Source organism: Anopheles nili, chromosome 3 (genome assembly GCF_943737925.1).
Source record: "Anopheles nili chromosome 3, idAnoNiliSN_F5_01, whole genome shotgun sequence".
Lineage (NCBI taxonomy): Eukaryota > Metazoa > Arthropoda > Insecta > Diptera > Culicidae > Anopheles > Anopheles nili.
In genome coordinates, this window is record NC_071292.1 from 47,131,736 (window position 1) to 47,150,885 (window position 19,150).

The window sequence follows — 19,150 nt, forward strand, 5'->3', positions numbered from 1 at the left end:
GTGTGTGGTGTGAGCAGAAAGCAAAACGCACATCCTGCGACGGCATTGGGTTGATTTGTTGGAGGTTCCGTTACATGCCTGGTGTCATACTATATATCTCGCTGGTGGAGCCATGCCGACAAGGAAATGGTGAACAGGTACGTACGGTTGACTGCTCGAGAATCCGACAACATCCCGCCAAGTGTGGTTTGCTAACGTTAGATTCGATCTGTTCGTCTCGTTTTAGAAGTGATGAGCCTTGTAACTACTGCAGCTGGCGAACGAAACTGATGTGTGGCGTGCTTGAAAATGGCAGAACAAGAAACATTAGCCACGGGGAAAAGCTACAACAACACCCTATATGCATACGCGCAGAATGCGTTCGAAGGTGTACGATTTTTCCTTCCAAAAATCGCTTAATAAGCGGACGAGAGATTGTGCCGCCGCTCTGTGCTGCTTGCTCCGCCTTCTCAGATGGATGGATGGTGCGTTTGGGGGTGGAATTTAGATTTTTGTCATACAATTTTGTGCGTGGTTATGCGGCTTGTAAGTGTGTTTCCTTTTTCGGAATTTTTATGCACACGAGTAGTATATATATATATGGACGCATTCTGCGAGGGACGGACGATTTGCTCACAACACGCACGCGACGGTGCGTGTATGTGGGGATGGGATGAAACGAGTCCTGAAAAAAAAACCCACGTACCCCAACATAACATATTGGTTTAAGCTGCTTCGGGGGTTTCCATTAGGCCAGCCATATGGTGGTAAAACCATCGTCGTCGTATGTCGTATGAGAGTGAACTGGTAGGCTATAGAACACAACACAATTTAGAAATGGCATTGGGGAACACGCGCCACAAGTTCACGTTGGAACTCTTGCGTGCGCGAGAAAAGGCTACTCTACTATACTAAAAACAAAATCGGGTATTTTAGAATATTTAAGTAGTAATTCCGGTTCGCTGTGTATCGTGTAAAAGAAGATGAAGGGGAAGAAAAAACAAGCCATCACTGTACGACCACTCGCTGTTGTTGTGTCGTGTTGTGTCCATCTTGTGTAGATTTTTCGCCGAAGATCATCTTTCCTCTCCTTCCCCGAAACCCGAAAAAAAATGAATCTATTTGTCCGTGCTGCGTGATTGGGGAACGTTTTTCCGAGCACGATCGTCGGTGTAACCGCTTCATTTTTTGTAAGAGGCCCTTTTCTCGATGCCTTCATCCTGCTGTCGAACAGCATATGTGTATGGTCCACGGTCTTAGAAAAGATAAAAAAGAGAGCACAATCCCACTGGATGGGGTTTTGATGGGTAACGGCATCGTAGCTGAACAAACAAACAAAAGCAAATGAAAAAAGGTAGGGAAACCGTAAACCGACACGGCTGCGGCCAGTTGTCAACTGATGTGCGAAAAACAAATGAGATACACACGTGCGCGTAACAGCGCCAAAAGCGACAAACAATTTACAACGTAGTTTCACTCACAACCCTCCCCACCTAATGTTTTTACAACTTTCGATCGTCGGTTCAGCCGCGACAATCGCCGCTACCCTTTTTAAACAATCACGTGCAGGACACTCGGTGCGGAATGGTCAACGGTGCGCCACAGTTTGGTCAGCGATACAGTTTCGAATGATTTTATGATTAGTGCTGCGTGTCCCACGGTGTTGGGTGTGGACGAAATTCGAAGCGAGGGTGGTAGTTTCGGATCGTTTTGACTGAACACTCCCGCGCAAAACAGTATATAAAGCTAGCGAACAACAAATGTGGATGCACAGCGAGAGAGCGCTCGTAAAGCTGCTGCTGCTTCCCCTTTTCCGTACTGTGTACTATCATTATTTCTATGAAACCTACTCATTACTTATCCTACTACAATTATCACTACGTCTAGCCACAATCGATTTAAACACGAGACACAAACCTGGCAGATGATTTTGCGGGGGCAGTTTAATATGTACGACTTAAAAGTTTATATCGCTTGCTAGATAAACGTTTGAACTTTGACGAGACGCAAACTAATTGGAATGTACTGATATCAAACACACCTCTATCGCTATCGGTGAAAGTGTATCGGGATCGAAATTTGGTTCTTTCCCTGCCGACAGCGAGTGGAAGCTTGGTTTTCTGGTGCATGTGCGTGAAACATTACGTGTTCTTTTGAAGGGGTTCCATACCCGCATTAATGTGTACGGTGTTCGAGAGGAGGGGATATCAGGATTACACGATCAGGATTAGTTAGGTTGTCAATTTTACGTTTAATCTCCTCGTTTTGTTCGCGGCCCGTTTGCACAATTTGCCCCACAAACGTAACGTAATTGGGTGATGGCACTGCGGTGGGATAGTTTTATTATCCAATCGCATTTCTTTTTTGCAGATGGCCCCCATCGGTGTGAGAATTTTTTTTGCTGCTTATATTTGTTTTGCTTCACCATACAGCCACTTTATTTTGTGGGCATTTTTATTTTTGTAGAATGTGGATGCTTTATTAGAACCAGCAAACCGAATGGCAGGATAGGCAGGATATTCATAATCGTTGGTTCGGTTGGTTGCTTTTTGTAACGCGTGTGTGTAAAGTGTGACCGTGCGATCGCGCGCGATCTAGAGCGGCATTATTGTGCCCGGCATCATCCGAGTCGCAACGGATGATCATCCCTTCGTGCACTCCCAGTTACATGGGTGGCCATTTCTTGGGGAAAATCATACCTACCTACACGACGAACCGCACTTGTATGCTTTTAAGGGGGTACACCCAACTTTTCACAACTAACTCGTCAATAGTGGCCGAATGGGGGATATGGGAGGCGGACAGTGAATGAGAACATACAAATTTACCATTTTTACGCTGTATAGTGCTAACATAGTATAGTAATTCGTGTCGAGAAGAGAAAACGCGTGGAAATACGCAAATGGGTAAATGAAAGATCGGTGCGTGAACGCGTTCGTGATCGTGCATTGAAAAGGACAATTTACAAACGACAGCGACAGGAGAGCGAGCACACACGTGTGCACATCACTACATTCTCAACTCAAACGCAGCGAGGAACGCCTAGACAGATATATATATATTATCGGAGCTGGTATCAATTATACAAAGCAAAAACACACCTCCCCAATCAGGAAACGCGCATCATGTGCGGAAGAAAACACAGCAACATGATGTGGAAGCTCCCAACTCCCACATAGTAGCATTGTTCGTGGCGGAGAATCATTTTTTGGAGCTCGCGCGCGACCAGTGAGGTGTGATTCACAGAATAAACATACACACACACACCCTCCCCACGAGCGGGGGAGTCATTCTCATGCGAAAGCCGCGGCCCATACATCTCTTAGAAGTATCATAGATAAAAATTAACTAATTATTGAACAAAATAAACAGCCAGCCGGAGCGTAGAAACAGAGAGAGAGAGAGTACGGTTGCAACGGAGGGAGGAATGTTTCAGGTGTAAAATCGTCAGCAAGACGATCCCATCATCACGATCACGTGACGGAGGTGGAGGATCATTTCTTTTCGTTTTTCTCTTGCGTTAAATAATGAAATTAACATTCGTAAGCGAAGTAAAACGAACGATGTATCAGAAACGGCGCGAGCACGCTGCCGATAAAGACTTAGGTATGGAAAACGCGGGAAAATGCTACAACGCCATGCGGTAATAACGATAATCGAACGGCTGCGCGTGAGGGTTTGGCGGCAAATAGAATTGCGGAACGCGTGAGCGCGTACTTGGTGAAGAAGAGCTGACGAGGTGCCGGAGGCGCCTTTTTTCTTATTTGAAAAGCTTGGTAAACTACTATTAACTACTACTAATACTACCATTACCGCAAGCCGGCGAAAGGGGACAGTTGTTCTTGGCAGTTGCAATGAAGGAACCGGTTAAGGATGTGCAGGACGCTGAAGTAAGGAAAGGAAAAGCAAACTAAGCCCTTGGAAGATGTTTTTAAAACTTTATTGATTATGTAACAGGCGCAGGATGCGAAGGATAACGGAAAAAAATGTGAAGGGAAATAAACATATGTTTTCAAACCCCCCGTTTTCGTTGATTTCATTATCCTCGTTTGTGCAACTGGATTATTCATCAGTTGGATGCAGCTGGAATACGTTTTCATGGATATTCTTGGATTAGTTACATTATGCAGCTAGAGTAAGTCAATTTCTTATTGGATATTTATTAGATTACTGTCTCCAATTAGACAATGATGTTTTTAACCAATGATGTTAATGATGTTATTTTTGTAATTGAATTCTTGCTAAATGTTTTATGGATTTGCAATGGGTTTTGACGATAAATGCATCATGACAATTTGGGTCAACAAAATTACCTACCCGTTATTATTGCAAGCTTGTTTCAATAAGAAAGATATTGTAAACATCAAAGCATGCAGAATGACCAAAAACGGCAAGAAATTAATTTATTTTCGTTGGGACACTGCAACGTTATTTCTAACGCCATCTGTAGTAAAATGCCGCAACTAGAATATTTTAAGAAGAGGTGAATTTTGGACCCTTCGATATGAACATTGACACTGCCAATTATGAAAATACGAACGTCACAGATGTTCAAAACAATACTGTACATTGTTTACCAAGCTTCCAACCAGTTGTTCATTTCAATAATTACCTAAAATCTAACGATTTTCTGTGCAAAAACATCCGAAAATGTGAAGTGTGACTACCGTTTTGTTGCTAGTCAGATATTTAAGTTCAATAAGCACAGGAGGCTAAATTCCTGGCTCGAAGCAAGCGATATAATTTTTCACAGCAGCAAGGAAGACCAACAGCAAGAAGAAGGGACCAAGTCAATCGTCCTGAACCACCACCCAACCCAAGAGTACTCGATTATCCCGCAGGCGTAGTGTTACCATGGCAGTAATTTTCCGAAATATGTGCATCGCTCGCGACGAGAAGTCTCCCTAAGGCGTGTTGAACAGCGAGTGAAAAACGTATCCTGCAGGGATACCGTGAAGAAGCTGCTTCGGCGAATGTTTTATATACCCGCGGGATAACGAATGCAAGCATCCTGCTGTTAACCGCGTCTAGGAATCTCTCGAGTGCGTGATCCCTTAAATAGTGTATTAGTGCTTCCGACGACACAGATCCTGTTAACCAGCCTACTCCGGTGTTAAAGCAACGTAGCTCCTTGTACTTGAACGAGCATAATTAGACCAACGGGTAAAAGGTGGTTGGAACCATGGCGGGAGACTTCTCGGGCTGTACGGCGCGAAAGAAAAACCGGGCGCAATCCATCGAGTACAACCCGGTGAAAACAGACGGTAGTGGCGAAAATTCGAAGCAACCCACAAACCCACTCACCACCCGGAGCGGACTGCGTGTGTATAAGATCGTCATTCTCGGCGACGGTGGCGTTGGCAAATCCGGTAAGCATACTTCCGTTTTTGGCAAAAGATTACCCTAAATTCGCAAAACGCAAGTGTTCGCCGAACAGCCTGGCAGCAGTCCTTTTTTCTACAATTCAACATGCCATGCCAGCGCCTGCTTTGTTGCAAGGATCGGAAAACCCAAAAAAAGCATGTGGGCGAGAAGACGCAAACACCGCCCACGCCTGCATTCGTGACATTTGTTTACGGGGAGATTAACGAGTGACGTGAATAGTATTATCGATCCGGATTCGGGCACCGTGACGTTCAGGGGTTTCCCTCCCGTTTCGGCGTCTTGCCGAAACCGACAACTGTTGAGCGAGACATAACAACATTTATCATCCTTCGGTGGCGGATGCGGACGGGGTCAAAGCGCTACGGTTTGATGGCGCACTTGATTGTCCTCGGCTAACCGTGGCTTCGTTCAGGCGCGTCCTGTTGCTATCGGTCGTGTATCCGAAAAGTATGCTACATCGGACGTGCGTCATCATCCGTGGGCAGCATTGTGGGGCGCAATGTCACCCTTTCTAGACGGCGGCGCGTCGATTGTGCTAAAAATAGCACACACTCGTTAACCTTCTTTTTTTTTGGTTTTGTTGCGTCGTTTCCGTCTGACCTCCACAGCCGTTACGCTTCAGTTCGTGAGCCACAGCTTCCTGGACTATCATGATCCGACGATCGAGGATTCGTACCAGCAGCAGGCCGTTATCGATGGGGAGGCAGCGCTACTGGACATCCTGGATACGGCCGGGCAGGTCGAATTCACCGCCATGCGTGACCAGTACATGCGGTGCGGAGAAGGCTTTATCATATGCTACTCGGTTACGGATCGGCACAGCTTTCAGGAGGCGTCTGAGTACCGGAAACTGATTGCTCGCGTACGCCTCACGGAGGACATCCCGCTTGTGCTGGTGGCGAATAAGCTCGATCTGCAGTCCCAGCGGAAGGTATCGACGGAGGAAGGGAAAACCCTTGCCAAGCAGTTTGGTTGTCCGTTTTATGAAACCTCGGCCGCGTTGAGACATTACATCGATGAAGCGTTTTTTTCACTGGTGCGTGAAATACGCCGAAAGGAGGAACAACGGGTGAGTACTAAAGGATTCGTTTGCCATGCCACAAGACACCGAGATATACCCAAATTTGGCTTTTTTAGTTGCACATAAATTCTAGCATCTTAAGTTATAGCAGGAAAAGGCACCTTTTTTTACATTCATCATATTTGCACATGTTTTCCTGACATTTATTTCTCTATAATGCCGGGTTAAAAACAGATTGTAAAAATACAGCAAACCGATTTTTATCCTTTTTTTCCATTTCCAATAATTGTTTGCCATTTTAGGCGTTGAATGGTGGTTCCAGCTCGGAAAAGATCCACCCACGGCGGCGTAGCCGTTGGTGGCGCTTGCGGTCAATATTTGCCCTCGTCTTTAGACGCCGACGCAATGTCACCGGAATCAATCAATAAGTGGCACGAACCATTGAGGAAAACAAAAAACAACACTGAACGAACGTAAACCGTTCAAACAGGGATATAGACTAGCCGTTGCTTGGCAGAGAGCACGTGTACTGTGTTCAGATCAGCATATCTCTGTCCGATGCTACTACTATCATTATGTCCCATCGATGCAAACTATTCCAGATTAATTTATTCGTCTAATTAGCACTTTTACAGCTAGTAGTGGTATTGCATTTGTCGTATCGTCAACACACGCTTAAATCAACGAATATCAAACTCAATCTATCTCAAGTTCTCCCTCACGCCACGCAAGGCGAAGGCTAGCTCCGTTTGAGTCGAATTGGCACAAATTTTTGAAATTGGGGAGAACCTCTTAGAATTTAAAGCAAATCGAACGTTCACACAGCCCGTAGGGCTATTTTTGAGAACGTCGTAACGTAACGAAGCTAGCAGTGGGAAGCGAAATTCCACGCTCAGTAAAAGTTACTGTTGGTTAGATGTGAAGGACATTTAATCCTGGCTAGGATTTGTTGATTGTACTGGATGAATCGTATGAGTTATCAGGTAATGATAGTGTTAAAATAGAAATTTTAGAAATCTCTCAAAGACCCCTAGTATTTAGTGAAACAAACTGCTGCTACAGCATCCAGTGGAGGATCGTTCTATCCAGGCTCAATTTTGCAACAAACCAAGATGTATTGAATCGGTTACATCCAATCGTAGATTTTTGTTTGATATGACTTTACTAGCGACACGTATCAGCCAAGAAGTGCAAGTACGTTTTGTAAGCATTGCTGGCTCGAATCCTATGGACCCTTTTATGGGTCGTAAAAGTTCAACGAAGCATTACTTAGTAGATGTTTATATCTTTTTTTGTACGAATCATTTCGTTTAATTTCATGCACTTGGTGCAATCGAATTTAACGCAGCTAAGTCGTACGGTAGCGAGATACGTAGCTCATTAGATTCCTTATCTAGTTTTACCATTAGATGGTAGCTGAAAGAGCTCACATTACCTTACAAACTGCTGGATGTGCAATCTACTAAATCTATTGACGGTGGCCGTTACGAAATGAGAAAAGAAAACCCACAACAACTACAAAGAAAGCAACTGAACTAAACTAAGCTGAAATAATCTGTGATGTATGCCAAAACATTGAAATATCAAACTTATTCCCATGTTCATCCTCTAGTTTCTTTGAAACACTTTTCAACAATCATGTTCACCACCCAGTGAAAATAGAGAGAAGCGTATAATGGTTTCATTAATTTTTGTAATAAGAAAGGTTTAAACGAATACTTCGTTACGTTGTTTTCTGGCAGGTTTAAATTACGAATAATTGTTTACCGAAGTCACGACACACTGCATTACCTTGCAGTAGCAACATTAAATATTGCCCTGTCACGCATCATGACTTAGAAAATCTCCTATATCGAAATAAACTGGCCAACAGTATCACTAAAACAAACTGAACAGTAAAGAAAAGTATTCGAACAGGGTCGAAATAATTATACTTGTATAAAACGACGTATCATGCAATTGCGGCCACAGAAGCTGCAAGAGTGATCATTGAGGATTTGTAGAGCTGTAGTCTAGCGTGTTTGACAGTAAATGCATTTATCTTGACGAACTAACTCGACTAATCGGAATGCAGCAACGATTGGTTGACTTTTATTTCCAAACCTCAGATTAGATGTCAAAAGATGTAGTGTACGGTGTTTCCAAAAGGACTAAGTATAAGCTTACATTGTAGTTGTTTTTAATATTTTCAAGTGAACATCAAGCATACAAATTTGTTTCTCGATGTAACGTCTACGTTTATCGTATTTGCTGTTAAATCTACATACTGCGTAGTGGCCAACAATCGCATAGCGATCTCAACAGCATTATCCCAGTACAAATTATGTTACGTTGATAAAGGAACATTCGATGTTGCTGTACGATAAGTTTTACATCCTTCAATCTGTTATCAGGTACATCTTCATCATTTTGGTGGAAAATAACTCACTGCAGTTGAAAAACCAAAGAGAAATCGAAACCATTGGACGATCACTGTCGCATACTTCACATAATACACAACGAGTGTGTGCTGTAACAGTCGAAGCAATAGGATTATGCTATAAATAGGTGATGCGCATGGCGTTTCCACTACAGCATCCATTACCAGAAGAAAACCTGGAAACAATAAGACAATGAATCCCCAAAGATGTTCTTCCCCCGTTTCTACGGTTGTCGTACAGTTGTATAGAGCTTGCGTTGTACAAAGTAATAGTGTTATAAGAAGCATCAGAACCAATTTCATAGTATGACGCGCAATAGCGATACAATAGTGTGTCGCCCGTGAGTAGTCTGGATATGTCTCCGGTACGTTCCAAACGTTATATCGTTATAATACCTAGCAGGCACATGGCAATAGCAGCAATATTAATTGTATTATCTACTCACCGGAGGCTTCAGACGGTTCCAATATCAATAGTCACTATTAGTTACCAACAAAGAAAAAATATACACTTACAAACATAAAAGCAGCCAAAATAAATTACAGGTGGATCGTCATCCTAGTTCCTTTTATGTAATTCCATTCGCATAGTCAGTTGGGCTAGTTCGATTAAGTCAGATATAGAACAGAACACCATCTGATTGATCTACCTGTTAATAAGCGCTAAAAGTAGTAGACACATAGCTAGATGCTGACTGATTGATTTCGAGGAATTGATTTTTGTGATTAAATCACCAAATTACATTCTCATAGCTACAAGTAATTCATGTTGATAGCATGAAACTTTTCGTAGCAGAGCATTGAACTATTTTTGTGTATTAGTTTGTTTATTCGTGGACAATCGATCGCTACTGTTTCTCGGGGTTTCTCATCTTTATCCAAAGGTACAATACTGTTGATCCTAGCAAGAGACAATAATTGATAAGTAAAAGACCATTGATAGCTACCACCAACCACTTGAGTTAGTCTGATGCATTTATAATGTTATACTTTATAGACGACAAATAATGACCAATGATTACATAGGTTTGTGTTTAGTTGGCTTAGTAGTAATCTTCATAAAAAGGTACGTTTTATCAAACCCGGACATACGCGAACAAAGGTGATACATGTTACAGAAAATGAGCCTCGGCAGAACTTTGGAAAATATGTTGCGAGGAAAACACACACCGTGCGTAAAACGAAACTATAAATTGCCGTAAGTGAGATCGTAGCAAGTAAGCAAAGTTTAAAAAACATGCTGCGTGTAGCGCGGAAATAGGTCTGTAGAATCGACGAGTGCACACATCCTTTTTTTACGGAGCCAATAGTGCGTTTTGGCGCCAGGCAGGCGCATGTAGACGGTTTGAATATAGAAAAGAATAGCAAATGCCGTGTCTACAATCATATCTGCAAGGGTGAATACAGGTCATCGAAAACTGCCAGGCCACAATGTTTTGCATTTTCTCATCTCCAAAAGGGATAATAACATAGTTTTTGATCAGTCAAAGGCGATACCATGGGAGTGCATGTTATTGCATCGAGACAAATATGCGATGTTACATAAATAAATTTCATTGCAAACGGAGTTGTTACCGATAACAGCCTAGACCCCTTGAAGCAAAATAAATTTGAAACGAGATGTATTAGAAAATGATGAGTTGTTTATTCATATTCTATCACCTATTGATATTATTTAATAACACGGAACTGCATGAATAACAGCGCATTTAAATTCCACCATTCGTCCGCTTGGATTTGACACGCATGTCAATGTATGTTGTCATTTGGCAGTGTCAAAATTACCCGGGAACTCGATCGGAAGATCTTGTGTTAAACAATGAATTTTTTCCGATCATTACCAAAAATTGTAAGTATTATTACACGGTTTGAATGCATTTGAGCTCATTTAGTTCATTGTTCCATCATTTGCAGGAGCTGCATGCTCATCTTAATGGCTCACTCAGTAACGGCACCCTGGCGGAGCTACGGGAACTCAAGTATGGCAAAGAGCAGCCCCCCACTGGCGCGGACGATTGTTTTTACAAGATTTTAAATGGCGAAACCCTCTCGCTAGAAGAGTAAGTTATCACACCACAGGCCATACCCCACGTATCATCATATTGAATTGCTTTTTAGATGTTTTCAAAAGTTTCAATATGCGCACGATTTGACTGATCACCAGAAGGGTCTGGAACGAGCGACCCAGCGGGTTATCGAAGATTTCGCTAAAGATAACGTGATCTATCTAGAACTACGGACAACGCCAAAAGCGACCGTTCAAATGACGAAACGTGAATACCTTTCAACAGTGCTGGACGTGCTCAAGTAAGACGCAATGCGTTCCACCACAATCGATACACATCTGATTTTGTTTTGTGTTTTGTTCCATTTTGCAGAAAATCACCCGAAGTTCAACCGGGCATAGTCGTGAAGCTTCTGCCCTCGATTGACCGATCGAAGGGCTTTCTCGAAGCGATGGAGAACGTTGATCTCGCGATCGAATTGAGTGCGCTTTATCCGAACCTTATGGTAGGGTTCGATTTGAGCGGTAAACCGTTCGGCACAAAGTTCTCGACATTCGTTCCCGCACTGCAGAAAGCGCGTGATCATGGCTTTCCGTTGGCCCTGCACTGCGGTGAGTTCGATAATAACGATGAGGTAATGGAAATGTTTGCTCTCGGAGTGGACCGCATCGGCCACGGAACGTTTATCGAAGGTATGAGTTGGATTAGGCCGTTCAGGCGTTATTTGTTTTTACCAAATTATGATTATCAACAGGTGAACTGCTTACTTTCGCGCGCAACAAACTTATTCCGTTCGAGTGCTGCCTCACAAGTAACGTGAAATGTAAAACCGTTCCCTCGTACAACGAGCATCACTTCGTCAAACTGCTCCGAATGCAACAGCCCGTCTGTATTTGCGTAAGTTATTGCATGCCTTCAATCGCAATCCTTACACGGTTCGCATCATTTCAATTTCGTTTCCAATTTCAGACGGACGATTCCGGTGTGTTCGAAACTAGTCTCTCGCAGGAGCTAGAAATTTGTGCCAAAACCTTCAACATATCTCTGCTCACTATGGCCATGCTCCAGAAAAGTACGATCAAATATTCGTTTGCCAGCACCGAGGAGAAAGAGGAGCTAACCAGAAGGATCGATCTATTCATTGAAAAGATGTGAGGAAGGATTCAATCGTATTGGGAGCACCTGACATGAATCAACACCAACGCCACGGTAAGTGCCGTTGTACAGACCGTAAATCGTCAAAAGCAAAAAAAAAATAAACTTAATCTAAGTTAATTGCCATGTTTTGCGTGGTGATGCAAACGTATTGTATGGTTGATTATTGCGAAAGTAATCTTACTTTTAATTATCATTAGTTTACTGTTAATATTTGCATTTTCATTACTCGCATTTCATATCTTTCATGTATGTGTTCTATGCGTATTTGAAGGATCATGTATGCTTAAATAACGTCTTAAGGATACATGATCCTTGTTTACAAGGCTGATTTTCCATACTCATTGCTTGAAAACTGATTGCTAATTGAAAGGACATTAAGCATGGAAATTCAATCTGCTGCTTTCTTATAAAAAGAGTGCGTAAAGTTATTTCTTTATCTAGTATATACGTATTATGTCCACATCCACATTCAGCAGAACTGTTTGCTAAACCATCTAACATTCCTTCGCAACCTTACGCGCTCAGTGAACGCCTTGAACTGCTGGCGCTAGCATAATTTTCCCCACTGACTTTCACCAAACCACCGTTTCCGTCTCGCATATCTCACTCGCATCGTGAAGCGCATTGGTATCGGAGGACGCAGAGATAAAAAAAAACAGGTCATCCCTACCACGTACTGCGCTTCCTCAGGCGCAACCGACAAGGACTCTTCACCCACACCGATGGTTCGCCCGGCGAAACGAAATGAACATAATCGGTATCGTGATTAATGATTCCAAAGATGAATTACATCTCATCAGCATCAAATATAAATAAATACAGCGAGAAAACGAGCCACTCCGCTGCTATCTATTGGTTGGTTGGCTCATTCCCCCGGCTACCTCTAGCTGCCATCGGCTCTCCCTTGCACCACCGATGGGGTGGTGGTGGAGCCGCCAGGGTAAGGATTGGGATGGTAATGACGTTTTACTGATGCAAAGGATTCGCCGGGAAAACCACCCGACCCGAACGCTTCGGATGGTTTCGAATCGCGCAGCATCGTAGGATGAGTCGATTGGAAAGGCAGACGAAGGGGTGGTTATAACGGGGTTGGAGGGGCTGATGGGAACTAGCAATGTACAGTCAGTGACCATTTTCTTGCTCGTCGTGGAGGTGTTGGTGGGTCAATTTTTGTATGCCAAATATCCTTTGTTTGTCATACCTCATTTGATTTGAATTAATTTTAATGGAACTTATTAATAGGTGTTATTTTTTAATCTTTAACTTGGAGCATCTCAAGCCTGTTGCTTTTTTGCAGTGGAATTTAAATTGTTTTCCGTCAAAATGCTTTTTTCCTATTACACCAGCATTTACGAAATGCAGTTAAAACTTATCACGTACTGTCCGTTTTATGCTCCGTTCAGTTTCCTCTGGTTTCCTAGTCGTTCCCACCGAGACGTTAGACGTAGACGTAAATTAATGCGCGCCAAACGGCATACGGGGTTGGGGAGCCAAAGCATCCGAACCATCATCGTCATCATCAGCGTCATCAGCAGGGGCATCATTTAGCCGCTTCTCGGTTGCTATCGATATTGGCGTAACGGCGGTTATCGTAGTTGTATGTATCGTGGTTTGGTGTTTAAATTTTCCCAAAAACCTGGTTAACAAAGCATTGTCTCACTGTATGTTGAGCATATAGTTTTGACGATTTTTGTTGACCCGTTTCCCGACTAGGGAATTTCATTTTTCCAAGCGTCTTTGCATCCGTTACCCATTTTGGAATTGATATTCTCATGGCTACAGGAATGGTTTACGAGTCGTAAAGGAATTCTTCTAGCGGATCTCTGCTTCCCTGCCACTTGCAGCAAACCCAGACACTGTAGCGATAAATGTTCGCACGATAAATTACCGGAATAGCGGATTCCTGCGAGCAGAGGTTCGATTCCTTTTCTGCCCCTTCGCCCGGAGGAAGCCGAGAGAGCCGCCCACAAAACGCCCGCCGCCATGTCAGTTGGCGTTGTTCCGGGAAAATCAATTAGTGAGATAAATGATAAGTCAAATTACTACGAGAGCAGCTCGATATTTGCATATTGAGTGATGTCCGCTATGCTGAGGACGATGCCAAGAACGGTAGAACGGGTTCTTTTTTTTAGCAAGAATGCAGTTTCTTTGGATGCATTAGCGCACGTCATTGATTGGGAAGGAAATTCATTCGGGAAATGGGCATCCTGTGCAAGTGGATCCATGAACCGCACAACGCAGCAAGCTCATCCGTTAAATCGTAAATCATTCGTTTATTAGATTTATCCTGCGCTAATGAACAAATAACATCATACAGCACATGTAACTCCCATGAAACATGAAGCCCTTTTTGCAGCTGTACGATCGAATCGTTGGTGTCTATTTCGCATCAACTTCTACTTCGCATTGCCATATCCTTCTTCTGGGCCTCCGCATGTCCTGGTGGGAAGCAAATTTTACGACCGTGGCTGGTCAAAATCGTAAACCAAAATGCCCGGCGTGATGAGTTTGTTCTCTCGGACATGAGCCCGGATTCACTGAACGCAAGCTAGCGATTACTTTCATTTTTATGCAATCAATTAGCAATTTGTAGGCTTTCGAGGAAGATTTTACGAGTTGCTCATTAAAAAGGACGATTGAGGATAGGCAATAGAGCGAATAGAATTTTATTTCTTTCTTCCGGTGATAATTGGTCTAACAATGAACGTAAAGCGTAGAATTGTTTCTTTTCGCAAATAAATCGGTTCTGTTTGCATCATCAAAATCATCAATGAAAAAAAAAACTAATTATTTTGCAAATTGTCGAGTCTATAGAGCTAGCATTTTATTCTATGTGTAGCATCACATTCGAATTCGATGGACGATATTTTGTCCGTTAAAGATATCGAGAGAAATTTAATAACCCCCAGCCGAGCGGATCGGCAAGGATCACCCAGAAATTAGTTTTCTTCTACGTCACGATCTCTAGGGGAAGCTTTGCCATATCGATTATGCAAAGCAAGCCAGACAGAGATAGGGGAAAAAGCGCGCGCGAGAGAGAGAGAGAAAGAGAGAGTGAAAGAGACCTCAAAGACGGTTTTCAGTGCGCGCGCATCCTGCCCACGGTACGCATTTGCATACACTTACGGATAAGACATACGAGGGATAACGAATGGTGGGATGGTGGAAAATAAAAACACTCGGCCGAGGACAAACCAACACAGGATGCATTCGCTCGCTTGGTGGCATTAATACCCAGAAGTAACGAGGAGAGTGGTGTGTGTGTGTGCAGAAGAAGGCTAAAGGCGAAAGAAACATGTGTTACACATCTTGCTTGGTGCCGCCGATTTTCTCGGTTTTTTCCTTTTTTTTTTGTTTCTTCCAATCGCCTTCGGTCGAATAAATACCATCCTTCCTTGATGTCCTGCCGGGGCGAAATAAAATCATTCCTAAGAATGAGGCTTTTTTCTTTTTCTTTCTTATCTTTGGCAGCATTTCTTGTGCACCATATGAGAATGTTTCGAAGAAGGCATACCGCGGCAACTCTCATGGTGTTTTTCCTGCAATTGATTCGTATCGATTTGATGCAAGTATTTTAAAGCAATCTTCCAATGCAAGTAAATTGATTACATACGCTCTTTTCGTTCCTTATCGATGTCCGCATGCGATTAAAGACATTTAATAATAAATTAATGCCACAATCCAACACAATTTGAACGGCTCTGTTCTGCCATCATTTTCATTCCATCGCTTCCATACATTGCGCATGTGGGAAAATCCGATTAAAGAATGATTGCCGATGATGAATTCACTGATGAACTGGCTGCCGACTCCGCCCACTTTTCATGTTTTGACAAGCGCGTGAGTGTGCGTGCACTAACCCAAACAAATTGCTTCCATTCTGCTCACTCAGTCTTCTCACTTTTGTCTCACCGCTTCCCTTTCTCGCTTGAGTGAGATTTAATTATCTCACTTTCATTACTCATTTTCAGCGTACGAGATCGCGCTAACCTAAAGCTAGTGTTATGAATGGGTTCGTAATTTAAATTTATTATCTGATCCTTGTTTTAGATGAACCTCTAGCGAATTATTGTACTTATGTTTTAAAAGTTACAATTTTCAATGATAGTTTCAAGAAAATTAAACCTGATTGAAGGACTATTTATTGCTAATAATAATAATTTGAAAAAATAAATTTCAATCCAATCGGGTTCGTAGATGCACGCTATGTATTATATTACGCACATAACTACACGTGAGTAGCTTTTTATGGCCACAAGCGATGAAGCTTAACTATCGAGTATCCAAAAGGTGCTAGGGGGTTTTAAACGTCGTGCGCTCCGAGACTTTGTGTTTGCTCGTGATGTGTTGCGAAGAAGAATGAAGCAAAAAGTAACAGATCTATACTGCGAGTTTTTTTAGCTTGCTGGCTAGGCATTCTTCTGGTAAAAGTCAAGCCGCTAGGAGTGCTATACTATCGTAAGCTTTCAACATACTTTAAAGTAAGTGATCCAACGAAAGCATTCGAGTTCAGCAAAATGCTGTTGTAATCATCTGCATTTGCGGGAAGTGATGCAACCATCGTAAATTTAGTCAATCAGGACCTCGCTCGCCGCCGCCGGTTTTGATAACGGACCCAGGCGCCCGCAGGACATCGCGACCGGCGTGACCGTGTACGTACACGGGCTTGAGAAGGTGTGAGTAAAAAAATGGTGGCGTCGATCGGGGCGGCTGTTTTGTATTTGCGTTGTCTACAAGCGCCAGAGCGAGACGCATGCCAGGTGTTTCTTTCACACTGAACGCCGGCGCGCTAACCAAGCCTCGAGTGAGAACGAGACCGTGTACGTGCACCATCTCACTCGATCCTGCTCACACCACGTTGCGGAGGACGCAGGTCGTGAGTTTTCGATCCCAAAACAACCCTTAGCAGACGCAGCCATTCATTCGTTGCCGGTCGTTCCCGCGTGTGGCGCGTGAAGTGCGTAACGTGCGTGTATTCGCGAAAAGGCGTTTCTATACATCGCCATCCAAGAGTCTCGGGATCGCAGCAAGCTGGGAGATTTTGTTTTTGTTGTTGTTGTTGTTGCTTACGTACCCCAGCAGGACCAGTGCTTGTGTGTTCGTTTGTCGTGTGTCATACGCGAGGTTAGCTCTGCGTTTAGTACACGTGATTTGGCGTTCTAAAGTACGCGAATTAAACAATCGATTTAACATTAGCCGAGGAACGTTTATTGGTACCATTTGTCCATTGAGTGATGGTTCTAAAATAAAACCTCCTTCCCGGAACGGCGACTGTGGTCGGGTCGGAACCGCTGCAGACACTACTATTTGCATCCGGGAAGCTTTGCGAGCTGAATGTTTACCAAGTGTCACCGTGTGTGTCACCGGTTGTGGACACCGGCACTAACGACGGTCGACGACGGTGTTGCGAGTGTTGCTCTCGAGGGAGGTGATTTTGTTTGATCAGAAAATTGGTGACGCCGAAGCCACGAGAGTGAAAGTGACTGTGTGCAGTTGGCCAGTAGCGTAGAGCGGTATGGATTTTAGAGAGGGAGAAATTACAAAAAAAATAATCCCTCACTTAAAAGTGGATGAGTAAAGTAAGGTCAAACATGCATGCTTAATTAAACGTTGTGATACAAAAGAAACGCTCTAAAGTGTTACGAGAGCGTTGTGTCGTGCGTAATAGCGTATGCATTTTGGAACCAGTGGAACGGTTTAACTTTTACAAATTGGAACAGTGATCACGTTGAAGATCGTTAAACAGTGTTATCACTCGTGTTTCCAAGACATGCGAATATATGGACAATAGTGCCAGCAGTATACTACCCCCAATTGATCGCTTTGTGTGGAAGGTAACTGAATAAATGACTTATTTATTATATTATTTCCCATTGACATGGAAATCTTTGGTAGAGGTTAGTGGGAGCGTGGAAAAAAGAAGGGAAATGGGGGGTAAATGTGGTCGTCATGTTATTCTTGTAGTCCTGGGAGATAATCATTTAATTAAATAATTTTTAACGATTTTAATTGATTGATATAAATTTTAGAAATGATATGAACACAGTTGAATTTAAATTTATATTTCGATATCAATTTTCAATTGTTCAGCGTATATTTCAATATCTATTTTAGCTGAAAATTATGATGAAAGGATGAATTTTAAACAAGAAATGTTTACATATTATTCAACTACAATTTAGTTCCTGGTCTAAAGTTTGGTTTGTTCGGCCTCCCATGTGGAATACCCAAAGTATACGGAGGAGAAATTCAAAGGAGTATGTTAGGCAAAAAATCATTTGAAGTCTGTTGATTCTTAAATGAATAACTAAAATGTATTTTTTAATGCACAGGATAAATTTCAGGCGTTCACGCAGTTTTCAATGTGAATTTTATGAACTCTTATTATAACAAAGATCGTTTGCTTGAGTTGAGCAGGTTTGCAGGTTGAATTGTTTATTCCTTTGAAAATATTAATAGCAATATAAACGAACATTATTATATGAATATGGACATTTGGCCTATAGTTGCCTAAGGTGCCTGGCAAAGAAGAAGAAAAATTATATGAATATTGGGGGTTTCCTAAATAAATGCGATTATTCCTAAATAATCAAAATATTTCGACTATGCTAATCGTATTGTTTGCATATAAAAACAATTGGCTTAATTGGGAAGATATTGTGACTCGTACGTTTGTAGTACGATGCATCTCTGATATAACATAGGTTATTTTTACTATTTGAGAAATTGTGATTATTTTCCTTCAGTAGTATATGTTTAATAGTTGTTATATATGAATATTCCGATCCCTGATTTAAAGATTCAGTTGTTATATATGAATCTTTAAAATGTCTGATTGGACTAACTATTTCACAGCTTGGCATATATCACCTCATAATTATGACGTGACTCATAATTCAATCTTGAATAAATTATACATTGTATTGATAATAGTATTGATTCCAGCCGCACTTTGATTGAGAAATACGTTTGAAAAGAACTCACATTTTGTCACAATTCACAATACCAGCTTTAAATTTATACTAGTATGTTTTTCATTTAGTGCATTCTTCACAGTCATGTATCGAATATTCAAATGTTGGAGCAAAAAATTCGTCTTTCGGTCTGTTAAATTTGCTTATGCGTCAAAACCGCCAGTCAAAAGAAAAAGCATTGATCTTCTTCGGCAAATGAAGACAACAA

The 19,150-nt window shown here is 42.3% G+C and overlaps 2 protein-coding genes across 2 annotated transcripts; both read left to right on the forward strand.

Annotated features, from left to right (window-relative positions):
* The first annotated feature begins 5,161 nt into the window (after positions 1–5,161).
* Positions 5,162–6,813, forward strand: LOC128726225 (GTP-binding protein Rit2). Its single transcript, XM_053820021.1, has 3 exons — positions 5,162–5,348; positions 5,973–6,433; positions 6,688–6,813. The coding sequence occupies exons 1-3, from the start codon at positions 5,162–5,164 to the stop codon at positions 6,811–6,813; spliced, it is 774 nt and encodes a 257-aa protein (XP_053675996.1).
* A 3,810-nt stretch (positions 6,814–10,623) lies between these two features.
* On the forward strand, positions 10,624–11,965 carry LOC128724458 (adenosine deaminase-like protein). Its single transcript, XM_053818182.1, has 6 exons — positions 10,624–10,653; positions 10,719–10,864; positions 10,923–11,111; positions 11,183–11,502; positions 11,565–11,707; positions 11,780–11,965. The coding sequence occupies exons 1-6, from the start codon at positions 10,624–10,626 to the stop codon at positions 11,963–11,965; spliced, it is 1,014 nt and encodes a 337-aa protein (XP_053674157.1).
* The last annotated feature ends 7,185 nt before the right edge of the window (positions 11,966–19,150 follow it).

What these genes read in the sequence shown, in the direction of transcription:
- LOC128726225 (XM_053820021.1), top strand. Translation starts at nt 5,162, where the DNA reads ATGGCGGGAGACTTCTCGGGCTGTACGGCGCGAAAGAAAAACCGGGCG. An exon ending in CGGTGGCGTTGGCAAATCCG is followed by an intron (nt 5,349 to 5,972) that starts GTAAGCATACTT and finishes TGACCTCCACAG; the next exon opens with CCGTTACGCTTCAGTTCGTG. An exon ending in GCCGAAAGGAGGAACAACGG is followed by an intron (nt 6,434 to 6,687) that starts GTGAGTACTAAA and finishes TTGCCATTTTAG; the next exon opens with GCGTTGAATGGTGGTTCCAG.
- LOC128724458 (XM_053818182.1), top strand. Translation starts at nt 10,624, where the DNA reads ATGAATTTTTTCCGATCATTACCAAAAATT. An exon ending in TCCGATCATTACCAAAAATT is followed by an intron (nt 10,654 to 10,718) that starts GTAAGTATTATT and finishes CATCATTTGCAG; the next exon opens with GAGCTGCATGCTCATCTTAA. An exon ending in CCACGGAACGTTTATCGAAG is followed by an intron (nt 11,503 to 11,564) that starts GTATGAGTTGGA and finishes GATTATCAACAG; the next exon opens with GTGAACTGCTTACTTTCGCG.